General features: G+C 41.4%; 2 protein-coding genes across 2 annotated transcripts in view; one reads left to right on the plus strand and one right to left on the minus strand.

Annotated features, from left to right (window-relative positions):
• Window positions 1–11765, plus strand: part of arhgap44a (Rho GTPase activating protein 44a) — a gene marked incomplete at its 3' end in the record, with an annotated part of 26583 nt that extends 14818 nt beyond the window's left edge. The window contains exons 11-22 of the mRNA XM_083931968.1: window positions 1153–1264; window positions 1758–1839; window positions 2009–2089; window positions 2913–3026; window positions 3110–3201; window positions 3841–4024; window positions 4979–4996; window positions 5094–5282; window positions 6403–6915; window positions 9250–9395; window positions 9490–9891; window positions 11611–11765. Of these exons, the coding sequence (XP_083788094.1) occupies window positions 1153–1264; window positions 1758–1839; window positions 2009–2089; window positions 2913–3026; window positions 3110–3201; window positions 3841–4024; window positions 4979–4996; window positions 5094–5282; window positions 6403–6915; window positions 9250–9395; window positions 9490–9891; window positions 11611–11765 (2088 nt within the window). The remainder of the gene's footprint in view (window positions 1–1152; window positions 1265–1757; window positions 1840–2008; window positions 2090–2912; window positions 3027–3109; window positions 3202–3840; window positions 4025–4978; window positions 4997–5093; window positions 5283–6402; window positions 6916–9249; window positions 9396–9489; window positions 9892–11610) is intronic.
• A 4779-nt stretch (window positions 11766–16544) lies between these two features.
• LOC310959333 (RING finger protein 222) lies at window positions 16545–17601 on the minus strand. The gene has a single exon (XM_083930637.1). It carries the CDS (start codon window positions 17557–17559, stop codon window positions 16936–16938), a length of 624 nt encoding a protein of 207 aa, XP_083786763.1. The 5' UTR covers window positions 17560–17601; the 3' UTR covers window positions 16545–16935.
• Between the last annotated feature and the right edge of the window lie 791 nt (window positions 17602–18392).

Raw genomic sequence — 18392 nt, forward strand, 5'->3', positions numbered from 1 at the left:
CACTGGCCTGCATGTTTTAGGTTTCTCCCTACCCTAAAACACCTGAGTCTAACAATAATCAAACTGTGACAAGCTTCAGCTGCTTGATAACAAGCAAATCATTAGAATAAGGTGTGTTAGAGCATAGAGAAACCTAAAACATGCAGGACAGTGGCTCTCTAGGACCGGAGTTGCCTACCCCTGGTCTATGCCTTAAGAGACAGTGAGTGCTTCAATTGAAGTGGGGTTGTGAGGTACTTATCCATAGTTAGTGTATTACGTACGTAAATGACCCCAATATGGACATGCAAGCAGGAGGACAGGTAATAAAGCTAAGCAATGTACTGTAGTGGATGGGGCAGCAGCTAAATGTATTTTAGTCAACTAAAAAAGCCCCACCTAAAAAGAAATCAAGGCAGCAGTAGACCAGCAACATCCCTGTACTGTTTTATTCAATGGTTTCTGGTGGATTTAGAAAATATTCAAAATATTGCGCACATTTAAACTGAACTAAACTTGATTTTTGGCTAAAATATGTTTAGCTCCACAGCATTAAATTGTGTAGCTTCCGTGTCTGTCCTTCGACCTATTTCTCCAAAGTAGGGGCATGCTAGATTTCAGTCAATCATTCTATTTAAAAGATTGCATTGCATCAAATCATTAATATTAATATTGTATGTCAAAAATGTGCCTATATCAATTTAATAGATAACTTAATCATTCAATTTCCCTAGCATAATTGACAGAAATGAAGACCATCAGACAGAGCTGCTGTTACTTCCAATATTCAGTAAATCATTTAAACCTGAGTATATTTTACCATGTTCATTCTCAAGAGCTGTTACTGGCTTTTATCTTTTTGACCTGTAATTTAAAATGAAATCAAACAGAGAAGGGAGAGGCAGAGGACACGCAGCAACATCTTTGAAATGAGAAATATGAGCTTTGAGACTGAGGTTACTAATCATACACTGTATGCTTTGACAGTAATGTATTAATATACTTAATGGACTAAAAGATGTGAAGCCACCAGTTTGTTTCTGTGTTGTTTATCATCAACCAATGTCAAAAGCGCAACGATGGAGGCTATTACTTTTGCAAGGCATTCATGCACAGGTCATGTTAGATGTGATAATTACACATGATTATGTGTTTCCTGTGTGTGGGCTGCAGGGCCTCTTCAGAGTGGCTCCGTCAGCCTCCAAGCTGAAGAAGCTGAAAGCATCGCTTGACTGTGGAGTTCTGGATGTGCTGGAGTACTCCTCAGACCCACACGCCATCGCAGGTGAACTACACCCACATGAACGCCTTGTTCAAAGCCCATTTCAGTAGCAACAACCCCTACACTGTCATTGTAGATTAGGAAAAAAACAGTAAAATGTATATTAAGCGCACTGGTTTTTACTCAGCATCTGCCAGGTTTTTTTGATGACATGGAAAGGTCACTTGCACTGTACAAAACTTTTTAGATTGATTTTGGACCGAGTTGGCAGAAAATGTTGTTCTTCAGGCTAGCATAGTACAGTCTTCACCAGCTCTGTCCTCAGTGCTCTCCTGAAGGCTTTATGTTCTGATATTGCTGTGCATTTCACACATTAGCATGAAATCTGTGTAGAGCAATCTGAATCTGGCAGCTACACTAGCTGCGAGGGCCTGCCAGAGGGGAATCGAGATATGGGGCATGGCCTCCCCAGTATTCTGGAGAGAGAAAACAACCCTCCCCTTGTGTAAAAAAAAAAAAAAAAGGAACAAGTTTTGACTGTTTTTCTCACCCAAAGGGGCTCTGAAATCATACCTCCGTGAGCTCCCTGAGCCATTGATGACCACTGAACTTTATGATGAATGGATTCAGGCCTCCAAGTGAGTTGCTGTTTTCATATTAAATGCATTTTTTACAATTATGCCTTTGGCCTCAGTGAAAAGCATAAAACAGTCCAAAGTCTTTGGTCTTAGCTGCCAAAATGAAAAATTGTGACATTTATTAAGAAGTGGAGCAACAGTAAACCATAATGATTTTTTATTTCCTCAGCATTCAAGATATGGACAAGAGACTACAAGCATTAATGTCAGCATGTGAAAAACTCCCCACAGACAACTTGAACAACTTCAGGTCAGTTTTTTCCCTCATTTTTTTTAAATTTGTACACATTATGTGGCAGAGAAATAAAAGCATTTCATACAGGGGAGGTAAGATTTTGATTGTGTCTCTAATGCAAATTACCCAAAACCCAGTAACAGACACTTTCATCCAGTTGCAAAACCTTAGTACCATCAGTTTCATCCCTGCAGTTTCAGTCCAACCTGCACCACCTACTGGCAAGAAAAGTAATGGCAGCAGCAGGTTTGAAATGCAGACTTTAGATGTCACCACCTGCAGGCAGTGGCAATCCTAGACTCCAGCCAATCCCCAGCCAAAGAAGCCCATCAATCTCATTATGATGCATTAATATATCATAATTATAACCACTTACTGCTGTGCTAGTGTCGTTTTTTTCTTTAATTTCTTGGTATGCTTGTTTTATTGCCCTGATGGTTATGGTTAATATCGTATGAATGACAGTTGTAGCTATGTCCTAACTAGCCGTATCCAGCTGTTATACGGTAACTAAAACCCCTCTTAGAGATTTGGCGGCAGTGCACCATGCATTGTGTAATGCCTTTATGGAAGGTTTAAGGGGGAAGCAATGACTTTTACAGCTATAGTAATCATTTTATTTGAATATTAAGTATTATAATTGCAGCAACTTTTATTGCTTGTCAAAGCTGGCATCAGTATATCTACATCTGCATTTTAAAACAGTTGCTGCTATAAACTTACCTTCCTATACAGTATGTGGCACAGTTGATGTGTGTAGCTCAACAACATGTCGGACAAAAAGGAATAAATTAAGTATACATTGGTTTTAAAATGCACTCTTATTTAAATCCCACAGATATTTAGTCAAATTTTTAGCCAAGCTAAGCGACTACCAAGACACAAACAAGATGACTCCCGGTAACATGGCGATTGTTCTCGGACCTAACTTGCTTTGGACACACACTGAGCCGTATGTACTTTTAACACAACTGTTTTGCACGCATTAAATTATTTTAGGATTAGACAGTAAGTTAATGCTATGCTTCTTTTCAGGAATATGACAGAGATGATGACCACCTTGTCCCTGCAGATTGTTGGCATCATTGAGCCCATTATCCAGCATGCTGACTGGTTCTTCCCTGGAGGTGGGGATCACATACTATGTATGTAATATTGTAGTCAGACTGGGCACCATATCTATTTTAATTGATCTTCAAACAATGTAATTATATAATTGGATTTTAAAATTACATATTGTAGGATATGACCCCCAATTTATGACCCAGTTGTGTTCAATTAACATAAGCAGTTGTGAAGTCAGTATATTATATATACTTATATTCTTTAATTATAATATATATGTATAAATGTATGTATATGTACATACTGTATGTTTATATATGTATATGTATATATATAGATATATATTATAATGCATTCATAATTAACTTATCATATATTGTGATATATATTATATATCTGGTGTGTTTGATGCTACAGCATTGTGTAACACCCAGCAGCAAGTCTCATATACATTATGGATTTATATTATGCTGTACACAAGCAATCTCTCTAGCTATATTCTTATTTATATTCTGTTACTCTGTTGAGTGAAAACGTGCAATAAAGCCCAGTGTTAATCTCTCTGAAATTATCATTATAATACCGTACATTTGGTAGATGTAACTCTCATTCTTAAACGTGGTAGACTTCAAACATACCAACACAAACACACACAAAAACCATTATACTATATGCTGATGATGTGCCTGCTCCTCCCTCAGAGATTGAATTCAACTTGACAGGCAGCTACGGCAGTCCAATCCACACCAACCACAACTCCAACTACAGCTCCATGCCCTCACCAGACATGGAGCAATCTGATCGCAAGCAACAGCACGACCAGAGCCGACGCCCACTGAGCGTCGCCACTGACAACATGATGCTGGAGTTTTACAAGAAGGATGGGTATGATGCCAAGTGCATCCTTCTGCTGCCCACATCTCACTCTTTTTTCTCTCTTGTTCCACCAACTCTACCTCTTAGGCATCTGACATTTAATTCTTACATTCTTTGAGGCTAGCAGTACACATGCACGTTAAAAATGTGTTGCCTAAAGCGAGTATTTACAAATCCTGTAACCAAAGGTTTTCACTGTAGACCCTCCATAGACCACAGAGAGGTGGGGATTGCACCATATAGCTAATCAGTCAAAAATAACAGTACATACTGTACAAGCCCTATTATCAGGATTCATCAGGAGAAGAGAAGCCTGCCTTATTTGAATACTTGGGGCTGAATTGCCTTTAGTGGCATTGTCTCTATGGTAACGTTACCCTGATGAATGGCTGCTGGTTACCTCTTTTTTTCTCAGGAAATATTACTCCAGCTCTCTTCCCATCCTCCCACACCCAGTGCCTCCTTCACAGTCTGGTTAGCACGTCACCTGGCCTGAGTCATTCATCCAGCTGGTGGAAAATCACTGGCAGATATTAGAACCGATGCCTTCACCTAAATAGCCCGTGAAATTAAGGAAAAAGGATAATATTATCGGCATCTAAATTTCCTGCATCGCATAATCAGCAGCTATCAATATGGAGGGAGCCGAAAATAGCTTTTATCTATTTAGATTAATGAGCAGCTTAGGATAAAGCATGTGTTCTGTCTGTGTTTTGTGAGTTTCTAACACCAAACAGGTTTAATTAGAAGAAAACAAGCCTTTAACTCGGGGCTTACTAGATAAGTGCAGGCTGGTTATGTGGCCTGACATCCTCTCACCTGTGGAACATCACTTCTGCTCCTCCCTACCACTGTGGATCTCATCTCCCCATCCTACATAGTGTACTGAGTGGTGTTGTGAACCATGTCTGCATTACTTCTGACCTCATATCCCTTTTTCCTCTCTTCCCCCTACTAACGCAGCATTAGGAAGATACAAAGGTACCGTATCATACCCTTTTCCCAACTTCTTTCCTTACCACCCCTACTCACCTCTTTCTCCATCATTTTATATGACTCTGGATATGTTTTTCTCCAGTATGGGAGTCCGCGTCATGGATACCTCCTGGGTGTCTCGTAAGGGTTCAGGAACCCTGGTGCGCAAGACCTCCTCCACTCCTCCGGGCATGCAAGTCCCCGGATCTCCCGCAGATACTCTCATCCCTGAGCAGGCCGGAGAGCTCGCCACCTCGCCGTCCGCGACACCGCCACCTGGAGAAAGGGTTTGGTAAGTTAGAGTGGAGATAATGTCTTCCTCGTTCTTACGCATTCACTCCTGTTCATTTTTATTGTCACCACCATCATCATCATCATCATCAACTTTCTCATTAAGATCCTTGGCTGTTTTAACCACATTCCCATTCATTTGCAACTCCTCCATGTTTTTTTGTTTTCTTAGTGCATCACTGTAAACAGCTTCATGTCTAATCCTGTTTTTATTATGATTTCTCAGTTCACATTTCTTCAGGTTGATGTTGTGGGTCAAATTTTCCAAAGGATAATGTAAATTTTTCACTTTAACTCAAAAGGATTTAAGTCCAAATACTGTATGGAAGTACTGTTTCTGTACATGGCACTAAGCTTCAATCTGCAAGTCTTTTGCAAGCATGCTTATATTTCAAATATCCCATCTTTGTGGCTTGGCTTTCTGAGCTTTGGTTGTGAATTATTTCCTTTTCTGTTGACACTCAGACTGATTTTACCATTTTTTGGTAAGATTATCATAAACACATGAATAATCACCTCCTGGTCGCTGGCTCTGCCTGTGTGGCAGACAGGAGATAATATGGCTTCTGGCTTGGCTGGCTTTCCCCTCCTCTCTTGTGGCTCTTTCAGCCGATGAAAGGGTTTTGTGTCTGTTTCACACCGCCCTGGGCTGGCTGCAGGACCTGCAATGCAAACAAGTCATATACTGTAGGAAAAGGGCAGATAGGGTTTCCATATGCAGTAGAGTGGAGATATTCAGTCATCAGCTTAGCTTGATAATATTGTAAGCTGCAGAGCATCACTTTGGCTCCAGTGACAGATCCGCACAGCTCCATGCAGTGTGCAGACACAAGGTAATCACAGAGTCCTACACCACTATATTGTTTTCCTTTGGCAATAAAATGTTACTTTCCTTTGCTGTTTCTTTGTGCTTGTCTTTGTATTTGCACTAAGCTGACTGTGTGCTAAGCTTGGTGCCCGCCGCCCACCCCAAAATGCAATTTATTTTCTTATGTTTTTGGGTACGGACCAATTAACACCCTAATCATCAAAACAGCTTATCCTATATCGCTCCAATGCGTCTCCCTGTTCAATCACTAGAGCTGTTTCTTTTGTGCTGTCTATTCTCTTAATATCTACAGCTCAGACAACGTGTCGCCCAATCGGCCGGACACCTCTCATGCCCACCTACCCCCAGGGGAGGACCGGCCACCCCCTCCTTACCCCATCTCCTCGTGCCACGCTGCTACCCACCACTTCTATCCCAAACCCCCACCCTGCGCTCGCCCCCCGGCACCGGGTCCAGAGTCCCAGCCCCCCGCCTCTCCCCCGCCCCCACTTCGCTGGTCTGGCTTCACACCCCCAGCCCCACCCCCTTCCTCCTCTTCTTCCTCCTCCTCCTCGTCACTTGACATCAATTCGAACCCCAAACCCAGCTGTCTGCATTTCCCAAAGCACAGTCCACCTGGTGACATGTCGCATGCTCCTCCACCAGACACTAATGCTTCACCACTCTACATCAAAACCCCCATGGTACTAACCCGCCATGACCAGTCCCTTGGCAACCCCCCTAGCCTCCCTTCGTCCGCGCCCCCACCCCCGCCGTGGGCTGCCTGTCCATGTGCCCGAGAGAGAGGACCCCCCAGGCTGACTAGGTAAATACAACACACCCATGGCCACTATGGATGCATCACAGAGTGGCATCTGTATCTCTCCTCTCCTCTAGCTCGCTGGCTCATATTTTTGTTTTGCCTTTTTGCCCTCCCCCTCCAAAATACATACCTCAGATTCTGTAACATTCAGATTGTCCAAGGATGCCTCTCATGGGGGTTGCCTAGCAACAAAGGATGTTACTGGCTTATAAAGCGCTCGGTTTCATGCTGGTATTGAGTAGACGATAAATACATGGACAGTGATGCATATGGCTTGCATATATCAACAAGCATATGAATGTATTTATTCTACTGTTTGCAGCATTGTTTTACTAACCAGCAGAAGGAACATCAGGTTTTAAGGAAGTAAGGATTTTTAAGGTTAGTAATGTGGTATTGTTTGAAATTATGTCCTGTAGCTACAGTATAGAATATTATCATACAGTATAAGCATCTTCCAGCATGACCCAAAGTGCTGAGCTTGTATAGAGTTACTCAGTTAGGCAGTTTCCTGACTCATAAGTCTGTGGCGTTACACGCACATACAACTACACAGGTCTGAATCATTACAGCAACTCTTTGTCAGCGATAAGAACAACACGCTTGATAACACACACTGATTTGGTAGCTCTATGACTTCCCATTCAGATGGATTATTTTGGGGGAAAGATGACTCAAAGGGACTGCAGGAGATTGTTGTTAATTAGATGTCATATAATCCAAAATGTGTCTATTATAGTGCAGTATCGATGATCTCTGTGGGTATGAGTTTGCATGGGTTTTGTAGCTGTACTTGCTGTACTACAGTCTATATTTATTGAGTTTATCCTCCTTACAGACATTTATTTCAGATGTACTTACATATTAGAGTGAAGCGCTTAGTAAATATAAAATATTTCCATCACACACGATTAGCAAATTAAATATGTTTTTACAATCCACAAGTACATTCATTGATGAAATTAAAAGAAGATGTGCAAAGATAAATACGGTGAATAAGGGTCCTTAATTAAGTGCACCCTATTGGATGGTCTACGCTTACAGTACATAAAGGTCTAGATTTAGTTGCTTCTACTGTATCTTGTTCAATGCAGCATCTCTACATTACTTCATGTGCACCCTCACTTCTGTCAATGAGAATGCTGAAGTTAATTGAGGAGTTTCTGCCCAAAGAAGAAGAAACATATCTCTTTATTGCTGACTGCAAATGTGTGTGCCTTCTGTGCAGCTTAGTGGTGTTTTGGTCAGTGTGAAATCTTGTAAGTCCAGTTGAGATCCAAGCTGGGCTGTGTGTCTCAACATCATTTTTTTCTTGTTCGATAATTATAAGCTAAGCTACAGAGAAAGGAATTCAAAGTTTTTATGTCAGAATGCAACACAACAAATCGATCCAATTCACTGGTGTTCTGAAAAACGTGCCTGGAGATACTTTCTATTAAAAGTGAGATCTTTGCTTTTTATCATTGATAAATCATTATTGTTTCCATCTGGATATAAAACTATTAAACAAGAGGTGTTTAAAAACATGTGACACCTTTAGATTGTTAAACACTTGCTTTGCCTGAACTCAGTACTATTTGTAACACTGTACTTAAACGCATAAATAAGGGATGATGAGGATGATGATGATGATGATGATGATGATGATGATGATGATGATGATGATGATGATGATGATGATGATGATGACGGTCATGCTGGTGGTCGTGGTTGTTAACCTGACTATCGCCAGATGACTTTAGTTCCGCCTTGCTTCTGTCTGGGATCACTCCATTGCAGAGAGATTTCAGGGTCCGCAAAAAAATGGTCAGGCAAATCAGGACCGCTGGGCAGGGTTTTATAGATTTGAGGTAGCCGAGAAGAGACTGTTTGTGATTCAGACAACAATGGCGGTAGGCATCAACATGGATGTTGCTATTTCATCCGTGTTCTTCAATCTAGGGATATTTCCTCTTTAAAACAACACCAGAGAATGCTTCTGAAGGCTTTTGTTGGTGGAAACCATGTTTTTGCCCTTTGCTCTCATCAGCGTCACGGTTTGGTCCCGATGTGAGTGGTTGAAGTAGCATGTCAATAAAGATGATGGACAAGTGGTTTATCCAATCATATGCAAAGATCTTTGATAAGGCTCAGCCTCCTGAAATCGCTTCCCAGTCGTGCGATCCCAGATGGATAAGTGATCGAGGCAGAATGAAGTTCATCTGGCGAGAGTCAGGTTAAGTGGTTGTGGCACTGGGGTATAATGTACATGGTGTATACTGTTCAAAACACTTGCTGTTCACAAACATACTGTGTCTGATACTATTCACACACTAATGTTTTTCCTGTCTTTTTCAGTTCATTGAAGAGTAAAGAGCTCTCCCCTGTAACTGGACACAAAGCCATCCAGGTGGCAGGTCCAACAGTCCCCCCAAGCTGTAGTCCTCAGAGCAGTAGCCACTCCCCCCACTCCACAGAGCACAGTCCACACACCCTGCACAAAGGTCAGCACCTCTCTCAATCTCAGTTTACATTGGTTTTCTTCATGTATTTTCATTTTCAACAGAAGATTAATGTGACAGTGTTGTGTGTTTCTAGGTTCCAAGAAGTTGGCCCCAGTGCCTCCCAAGGTCCCTTACAGCCAGTCTTGCGGGATGTCCGACCAGTCCACAGGTCAGCCGTCACCGGTCAGCCTGTCCCCTACACCTCCTAGCACCCCCTCTCCTTATGGACTGGCCTGCCCTCCAGGGCAAGTGCCCCCACCCTCCCCTGGGCAGACCCCCTTGGGGGCGCCCCACTCCCTCTCATCCCCACCCTCCCTGACCGGAACACTCACCAAATCGCGGCCCGCCCCTAAGCCCAGGCAGAGACCAAGTCTGCCCCCTCCTCAGCCGCCCACAGCCCCCCCGGGGTTCACTGGCCTGGCCACGGCCCCAATTCCCCAGCCACTGGAGCAGGGTCTCCTGGATGGACTGTCTCCCGGGGAGAGCATGTCTACAGGTAAACATCAGCCCTTGGCAACAACACCCCCTCCGCCACCACAGGTGGGGCTGCAGCGGCCCTCCCTCAGACTCGCTGTGGCTCTGTCCAATGGAGACGGTGGACGAGTGTAGGACTCTGTAGGACTTGTCACTGTAGATATAAGAGATCCCCTTTATTGACTGTTCCCAAACGAATGCCTGAATGAATAAAAGTTGCCTTTTAGACACAGATGCCTGAGAATGATGTAAATATAAGCATTTTTGTGCTACCGTAGTGAGCAAATCTCCCTGACCTATGTATTCATTGCTTGCGTTATGTGATGATGTTTCTGGGTAATGTGTGGAAACATCAGAGAAGCATAGCCCGTCCTGCTTGTTTGGAAGTTGCCATTAGATTCATCATGTGCTCTCTGTTTATCTGTGTTACCCAGACCCTCACTCTCCAGAGGTAGGTCAGAGGCTTACACACCAGTCCAGTCTCTATTAATGCGTAGCAGGAGTGGAAACCTAGATAAACCCCACATTTTATCTACAGTATGATGTTCTAATGAGGTGTTCTGTCATTATGTACCAATCATTCTGTCACTTTACTATATTCATCATTCTCTTTATCCCCCTGCTACTATTGTGTACCTTGCAGCTGTGTGAGGCCAGGGATTCAGTGTGGGCTAAGTGTGAGGGGGACTTTTAGGGTAAGCCAGACCGTCCCCGCCCCATGCGCTCCATCTCACTGCCTGGCCTCGTGCTGTGGCTGCCTCTGGGGTCTCCTGCAGCCTGCCTTACCTATGTGTAGCTCTCAATCAGAAAATGTTCCCTATTCCCTCACATTATGGACTCTTTGCATGGTGTTGTAGTTCAGCCGATAATACATGGCTTAAGGAGTTCCCAGAGTGCACCACACTGCGCTCACATTGCAGACGCCGTCGCTTACAAAGGTCCATCTTAAAGCCCCCCCTCCTTTCGTTGCCCATTCCCAGCCTTATGCCAACAGCCTCTAACGTGCCTGCCACCGCTATCAAGGGGCCACAGGTAACCCCGACCCCTCCTTTGGCAGGTTCATCGCTTTTTATAATCCCTGCTCCCTCTTACTACACTGCCACGCTCCATCTCATTCTTACACAGGAGTAGTCATCAGTCTCTGCTTGGACCTGCTGCTTTCAGTAAATGCAGCAGCACATTAGAACAAATTTAGACCAAACACTTTATCCGGTCCTCATGAGACTGCCATTGTTACTCCAAGCCCACTTGGTGTCTTGGTGCCATTTTTCCACAGAGTTCCACACACATCTTGTTGCCTCTGTGTTGGTTTACCTGGCCATTGTTGTAAACGTGTACAGTAATGTGTCATTGTGCAGTCATTTTGACCTGTTATTGAATTTTATCTGACAAAATATCTGTTGTTGTTGTTGTTGTTGTCTCAAAAGACACAAAAAGCTGTGACATACCACACTAGTCGCTTGTTCAGGTGTGACTAGCAGCACCACACTGAAAACATCCCTGTGTAGAATGTGAAGCACATGTTATCTACTGATTACTTCAATCAGGACAGACATCATATGCCACTTACCATGAGTTCAGACTCAAAACGATTAATATTATTTCTGCTCTCTTCCGTTTTTTACACCTCATTATCATCATCATATGCCCTCTTCTCCTCCTCTCTCTCCTCTTGCTCATCATCGCCATTTCCACCATTTCTGCTCATCATACTCACCTCTCCCACCATGCTCACCATTAGATATCTTCAATTATGAAATCCCCTCCATCAATGTCAATCTGGACAGCCTCATCGATGAGTTCAGCGGTGCCCCTTGCAGGAGGTCCGTGGCAGTGACAGACTCTCCAGAGGGGGACGCTGTGCCTGAGGAAGAGCCACAGAGCACCACTCTATGACCTATGACCCTAAGGCATCACAGCTTACCAGCACCCCTGTGGCTGTACATACTCTTAACTGTCGCCACCAAGGCCTGATGGAAACACCAATTGGCCTCACCAATGCCCATCTGAAATCAGAACTCGAACACATCTGCTACAGGCTGCAAACTCTTCTCTTACAATTGCTCGCTAGTACATAAATGTGACAAAAAAAACAACACCAACATGCCATAGTGGAGGAACAGTTGCCTTTAGGAGGAAAGACTGGAATATACGTAGATGAGAACTAAATTAAAATAATATTATTTTTTCGCTTTGCTTTGTTCATCTCTGTTGTATGATTCAGTGGTTTGTATTTCTGTGAGTTTTTTCCAATTTATTTTTGCCTTCTTAAAACATGCAATCAAATTGCAATATGATATTCACAGGTTTTGGTAAGGGAAACTCATAGCCTGACATGGTTAGGAGCAAAGCCCATCCTCAGGGTGAAACAGAGTGACAGAAGGTAGTCTTGTCATATTGCTCACAGGGTATTCCAGCTTTGTGCACATTAGGAAAATGCTGAGCCGTAGAACCAGGTTTTGCATGCAGGATGAAGCGCAGTACACTCCTTATTGTCCCACAGAGTCTTTACTTCCCCCTCTTCTATCACATATTCCAAGTGTTTTATCTGACATTTACCTTCATACAGGTAAGCTCACTTTAACTCTTTATACCAGCACAGTATGAGAAGAATGTCACTGTAAATTCTTTTTTTCTTTTTGTCTTCTGATGAAAGCACCACAATGTGTTTGCATGACAAGCCAATATGAAAAAAACTGCTTTGGATCAAGGGCCTCAGAATGGCAGTGAATTATTTTGTGTGAGTGTTCCTGTTGTTGTTGTCCTTGGAGAGTAAATTTAGACCACCCACGTGCTGTTACAGTTTGTTTATGAAGGATGAATGAGTACACTGCCTTTAGGTTCCTATGATTCTCTCTCTTAACCTTGTTTCAAGTGCTTCAGGTTCAGTGACCTTTGACCCCTAGTGTAAATAAAGACTGTACAAAAATGATGTATATAATTCGGAGAGGGAAGGTATATGTAAAATGCATATCTTGAATATATATAAGAACAGTAATATATGTGCTGATATTTATCATGTGTAGAAAATGTAATGATTAAAAAGTTGCTGTTATTTTTTTTCCCTGCACACAGTGAACAAGTTTACTGTAGATTCATAATGTCTCAATTTAACACCAGGTAACAATAATGCTGCAGCAGAAATGCAGAATGTTATTTCTGCTAAAAATCAATTGTGGGTTTTCTAATTCTCTCCTGAGCTTTTACTGCAAACGTGCAAGCACTAATGAGTTGCACATCAATGCCCTAACCTTTTTCCCCTTTTTTTATTAAAATAGATTTCTGTGTAAATACTTAGATTACTTTTAGCACACTTTGTCCATTTAATTAGTTCATAATGGGGATAAAGGTAGTCCTAAATCTATATTATTGAGCTGACTAAAAAAAAATTCTATTAAAAAAAGCGGATGCTTAGTCAAATTTGGCACACCTGCTGTATCACCTCCAAAGCTGAAAATGACTGTGTCCTTTGTTGTTATTCTCACCACAGACAATTAATCAGAGGTATTTCAAGTTTATCAGATAACAAGTGCTGCAGTGTTGCTTTTCATTTTATATATAAATATATATATACAGTATATACTGTATATATGCCATAGGACTATAATTTTGTTAATTAAAGTGCAATTACAGTGTTAACTGTTCACCTCAGTCCAAAAAGGTCAAAGTCACCCTGCCCAAACCTACAGATAAAAGCCATTCATTTTATTGCAAAGCAGTTCATTTATTTTTCAGTTTGTTTGTTTTTTTGTGTGAGTTTACTTCTGACAAAATCAATTTCAGATGAACCTCTCTAAAAGTGATCTATGGTATGCCTCAGTGTGTGTTCTTAATGGGTTATGTTTATGATGATTTTGGTGATGTTGATCATTATATTGATAGTCGTGGTGAATATATGATAGCAATTGCAAGTGCCCTCACTCTGGCTCTTATTTTTGGAACTATAAGCATAATTAATGTGTTCTAGAGGATATTTTTTCTGTGCTGGATCCATACATTTATATGAGGAGGCAGGGGTATCTCTCTTTCTGTGCAGACTGAATGTGACTCAAATGGTAGACTACCTGATTTTGTAATAACTAACAGGCAAATGAGCGCGTCTATTAAGATGAAGGTTAATTAGGGCCTGTTGGCATGTATTATTATCAGTGCAGGGCAGTATTACTGTAATGCTTTTGTGCGTCATAGCTGGAACTTACAGCCACCTAAAAGCATGCATTCATATTAATTTAGGTGTGATTATTATGCTGCTAAGAAGATAAAAAAAACATCAGTTCCCTCCCCCCACACACAAGTCATAACGTCATTACATATCTGATTTCCGCCAGTAAATTAACTTTACACAATTTATCAAGAGCATATTCATAGGAGCAACCTTTTGCACCAAAGGTACACTGTTACACATAGTTGTATCAAGTATTTTACTGTAGACCTACATTTCCTAACTCACCTCAACACTAAGTATGTCGGTCTTAAGTAAAGCTCAATTTGTTTACATTTTGTGGGGGGGGATTTTAAATGAGGACAAAAAAGGAAAATCTGAAAAAGTGTCAGCATGCGCTTAGATAGTCTTTTGATAATCCACGTTTTGTGTCAATCACTGTCTTTTTAGGGATTAAGAAGGGTGAAATCAAATGTAGAGATGGACTCTGGAGAATGTGGATCACAATAAATGGTCCTTTGTGGGGTTTTTGAGCAATACGGTAGAGGAGTGGATGTTGCCTGTGGATGTACTGCCTCCTTCTGCTTTCACTACTAATGTACAAATAAAACCTGCCGCTTGTCAAGCCCACCATGCCCGCCCCTCCCTCTTTTGCTTAGCATATCAAGTGGAACACAGTGTGTACTGTGAAGCCTACCTGCAATCCTTATCAGAATGTCAGAAATAAATATATATATTAAACTCTACATTTTTAATAATCTCACCTGCTTCATGTGGGTTTTATTTCATTGTTATTTGGGTTTGTTTTTCTGGACAATATCTGTATAGGAGAGCTGAACAATACTATTGTTCAAGACGTACATATAGTAAATACTAAGTACAAGTTTCTGAGCTTGTACTTTACTGAAGTGTTTCCATTTTATGCAATATTCTACTTCAACGACATTTCAGAGGCAATATTAATGATAATAATATTATGTCATGTCATGTTTCAGAAGATGTTTGAAATTCCACCAAAAATACAGTTTCCCTTTAATTATTATTATTATTATTATTATCTGTAATATAAGGCCAACATCTCTATGACCTATATCTGCATCACTGGGCAACTCACACCAAAATAATCTATACAGGTAGAAGAAATAATTTGTATTTTTGATTTGGGGTTAAACATTCTCATTAAGTAAAGGATCTGCGTACTTCTTTCGCCATCGCCTGGAGGAGGATCATGCCACAGGAATGTATTCAATAACATGAGCATGGGTGGAGAAACCCGCTGTTTTTGTTTTTAACAGTTTTCTCTCTCTTTGTACTGTTATAATTTTGACCCGAATACATTTCTATTATAGCTTTTCACTTATTATCTCTTTGACTTAAAATTGGTGGCTTTTCCGCATTTACAACTTTTAGGCTTAATTTGGGTCCATCAACTGACATGGAAGCCTCTGGGAATTCAATCAAGTCTGGGTCAACTGGAGAAATGAATCATTATTATCCTCCTCCCACTCTCTCAGAAACTGGGTCTGGCTGAAAAAGAAAGGCTTCTTCAGGTGTGTAACCTGTAGGACTGGCCCAGCAGGATGGCTGAGGGATTGCCACATGGAGGAACGCATGAGTGTACAAATTTGTCAGGATGGTAGAGATACTTGCAAACTGACACTGAACTATTTGTTCAAGAACAAATAATACATTAGTTTTCTTTCAAATAAATAATTTGCCATATTGTCTTTTTTTTTGGTTTGTTATTAAATACATAACTTTCTTTTCTCCTGTTTGTCATAATGAACTTGTGTCTCTCGGCTTCATCTCAATCTGGAATTTTAAAAGAGAGTGGTAATCCAATGACACAGCCCAGCAGTGTATCTCCTTACTGCAGCCAGGCACAGCTCATCTCTACATGCTAGTCTATCTCCTTCAGACTACCATGGGTGCATCAATTATTTCTCACTGTGAGCTTAAAGGTGGCTCCGTTTACACCGTCTTTATTGCTACACACTTCAAGGGGAGCCAGCATGCTGTATAGGATGTTATTGAGGGGTCTAATAAAGCCACCAACTCAATATCTCTACTAGATCAACACGTGTAAAATTAATTAAGTTTAAAATAGAAATTGTGTGATTTTTTTTTTAATGCCTGACAGCTTTCCTTGTGATGTAAGGAGGAGAGAAGGCATATCAAACAATAGCCTGGCTGTTTTAATAGGATCTTAATCACACTTTGCTCCTTCAGTGAACAAAGCTCATATCTGTCAAAATGTTACCCCTCTTTTTTTTCTTTTGAGGACATATGCAGACACAAAATAATCTGCTGTGATGTTGTAGCACTGCAGTTTGCAAGGGCTTTTACAGCTGCTTGGAAACAGTGTATCCAACAACAGGGTAACAAAACAATGACTTGAGCTGCTTTAACAACAATGGGAATTGGGTTAAACGGTTTTTATTGCATTTTTTCTGCCAAAACCTCCTTTTTTATTGTTGAAATTATAATTTCAAAATAAACTCCTGTTGGATTTACTAACTTTTCATATTGATATTTGACTAAAGATTTCATGTAGAACATGTCACAGAAAGGAATGCATCACAAAAGACTTAGTTGTCAAGGCATTAACCTTAACTTTACTTTAGACTGTTGCTTGGTGATGCTCATAAAGCACATGGGCATGTCTATTAACACCCAGGTTTTACTTAAAATCAGTGAAGTAAATGACAGTATCTAATCACATCTTAAAGCCATGTTGCATAGGCCTGTTTAAACACTAAACTTATTTGACTTAATTTGATCAGTGAGACAAATAAACTGCTTTACACCCTCCATTGCATACACTTCACTCAATGGATGATGTCAGTTCATCATTCCTTATTGGCACTTCATAACCCAGACATCCACATCCAGACCATCACTGTGCTATGCCAACAGAATCCAAGGTAAAGTTGCAGCCACCAATGCCAGTACAGTAAATGCTGACAGTAAAAGGAGCAGGCATCGTGCAGTTGTGCAAATCCTGCGCCTTCGCCTGCGCTGCTGGGGTTGAACCACAGTCATCACAACACTGAGCGCATCGTCTTCAGCCATGGGTCTCCCTTGAGCGCTTATGATAAAGATTTGAGATGCATTATTGCTGGGGCTGATCAACCTCTGTCGACGGATAGCTTCAGATATCCCCCTGAAGCAGCTAACAACCCAACTAACTTCTCTGGGTAAACCGTCCGTGGAGGCGCGCCGTGCGCTCTGGAGCTGTTGCGGAGGCGGTGGGAGAGGCACCTCCAGGGTCTGCCCTTCGCCGGGATCCTTGTTCGCCGAGAGGGACACGAGCGCTTCACTTTGTTTCTTGATGAATGTAAGGTGTCGGCATATAGGGCAAACAATAGTGTCTCTAATAGTTTTTCCATCGCTGTTGATGCTGACCAGCGTTTTGACCAGACAGTCGTGGCAGAATACGTGTCCGCAGCTCAAAGTCCTCTCTGTGCCCGACAGACACTCATAGCACACTGGACACTCCTCCTGGCTATCCTCCTTATTAGATTCCATTGAAGGAAAGCTGCAACAAGCGAGTTGGGAAATTAGGACTAACAGTCTTACTTTGTAAATGCAGTGTGAATTCCCTCAGCATGACTTTCTTTATCTGTGGCTGAGGGTGGAGGCTGCGTCTTGTAAAACCGGGCCTGCCACCTGTGACTGCAGTGACTTCACTGATTGGGTCCCCTGAAGCATTGTTTGCAGTTCAAGTGGCCAAGCTGGTTCACATTCCATGTTCTTAAGACTGCACTAACATTCACTCCTAAATAAAAAGTATCAAGATTTCAACAACTTATTATTGGCAGTTCATTGGGATTTGATCCAGTAGGCCTATTTTCTGTGAGACAATAGGGGCAAATGGGGTAACAGCCAAAGTCTGTCAAAGTCTTGAATATATTTTAAATGCTATTCTATACTATTCTATAATCAGTGCATAGACATAACAATGGTGATCGATAGTCATAACAGTAGTAGTTAAAAGTAATCATAATATTATTAATAATATTAATAATAATAAGGATGATATTGTGTAGCTATAGAAAAAAATAATATATGGTAATATGAGGCAAAAAGCAGGTGGTGTAAAACAATTAAGAAATCAACATTACATAGCCAATATGTGCCCCAAAATAATTTTCAGGGAGACAATAGAAACGGATATTAGAAAAAATGTCATGGTGTGTTTTTCGTCTTCATGTTTTCTGTCCATGTGTGGTGGTTAATGGCAATCATACGCCACCTTGTGGTCACTGTAGTGAAAACTATCTAGCTAAAAATCTACATTCTCAAAAAGGTGCGGCTGATTCTTGTACATCTATTTCTAGAACAACCCTGCCCAGATCTGA

Source organism: Echiichthys vipera (genome assembly GCF_963691815.1).
Source record: "Echiichthys vipera genome assembly, chromosome: 17".
In the NCBI taxonomy this organism is placed as follows: domain Eukaryota; kingdom Metazoa; phylum Chordata; class Actinopteri; order Perciformes; family Trachinidae; genus Echiichthys; species Echiichthys vipera.

Excerpts from the sequence above, each read along its gene's own strand:
- LOC310959333 (XM_083930637.1), bottom strand. The coding sequence starts at position 17,559 with ATGGAATCTAATAAGGAGGATAGCCAGGAGGAGTGTCCAGTGTGCTAT.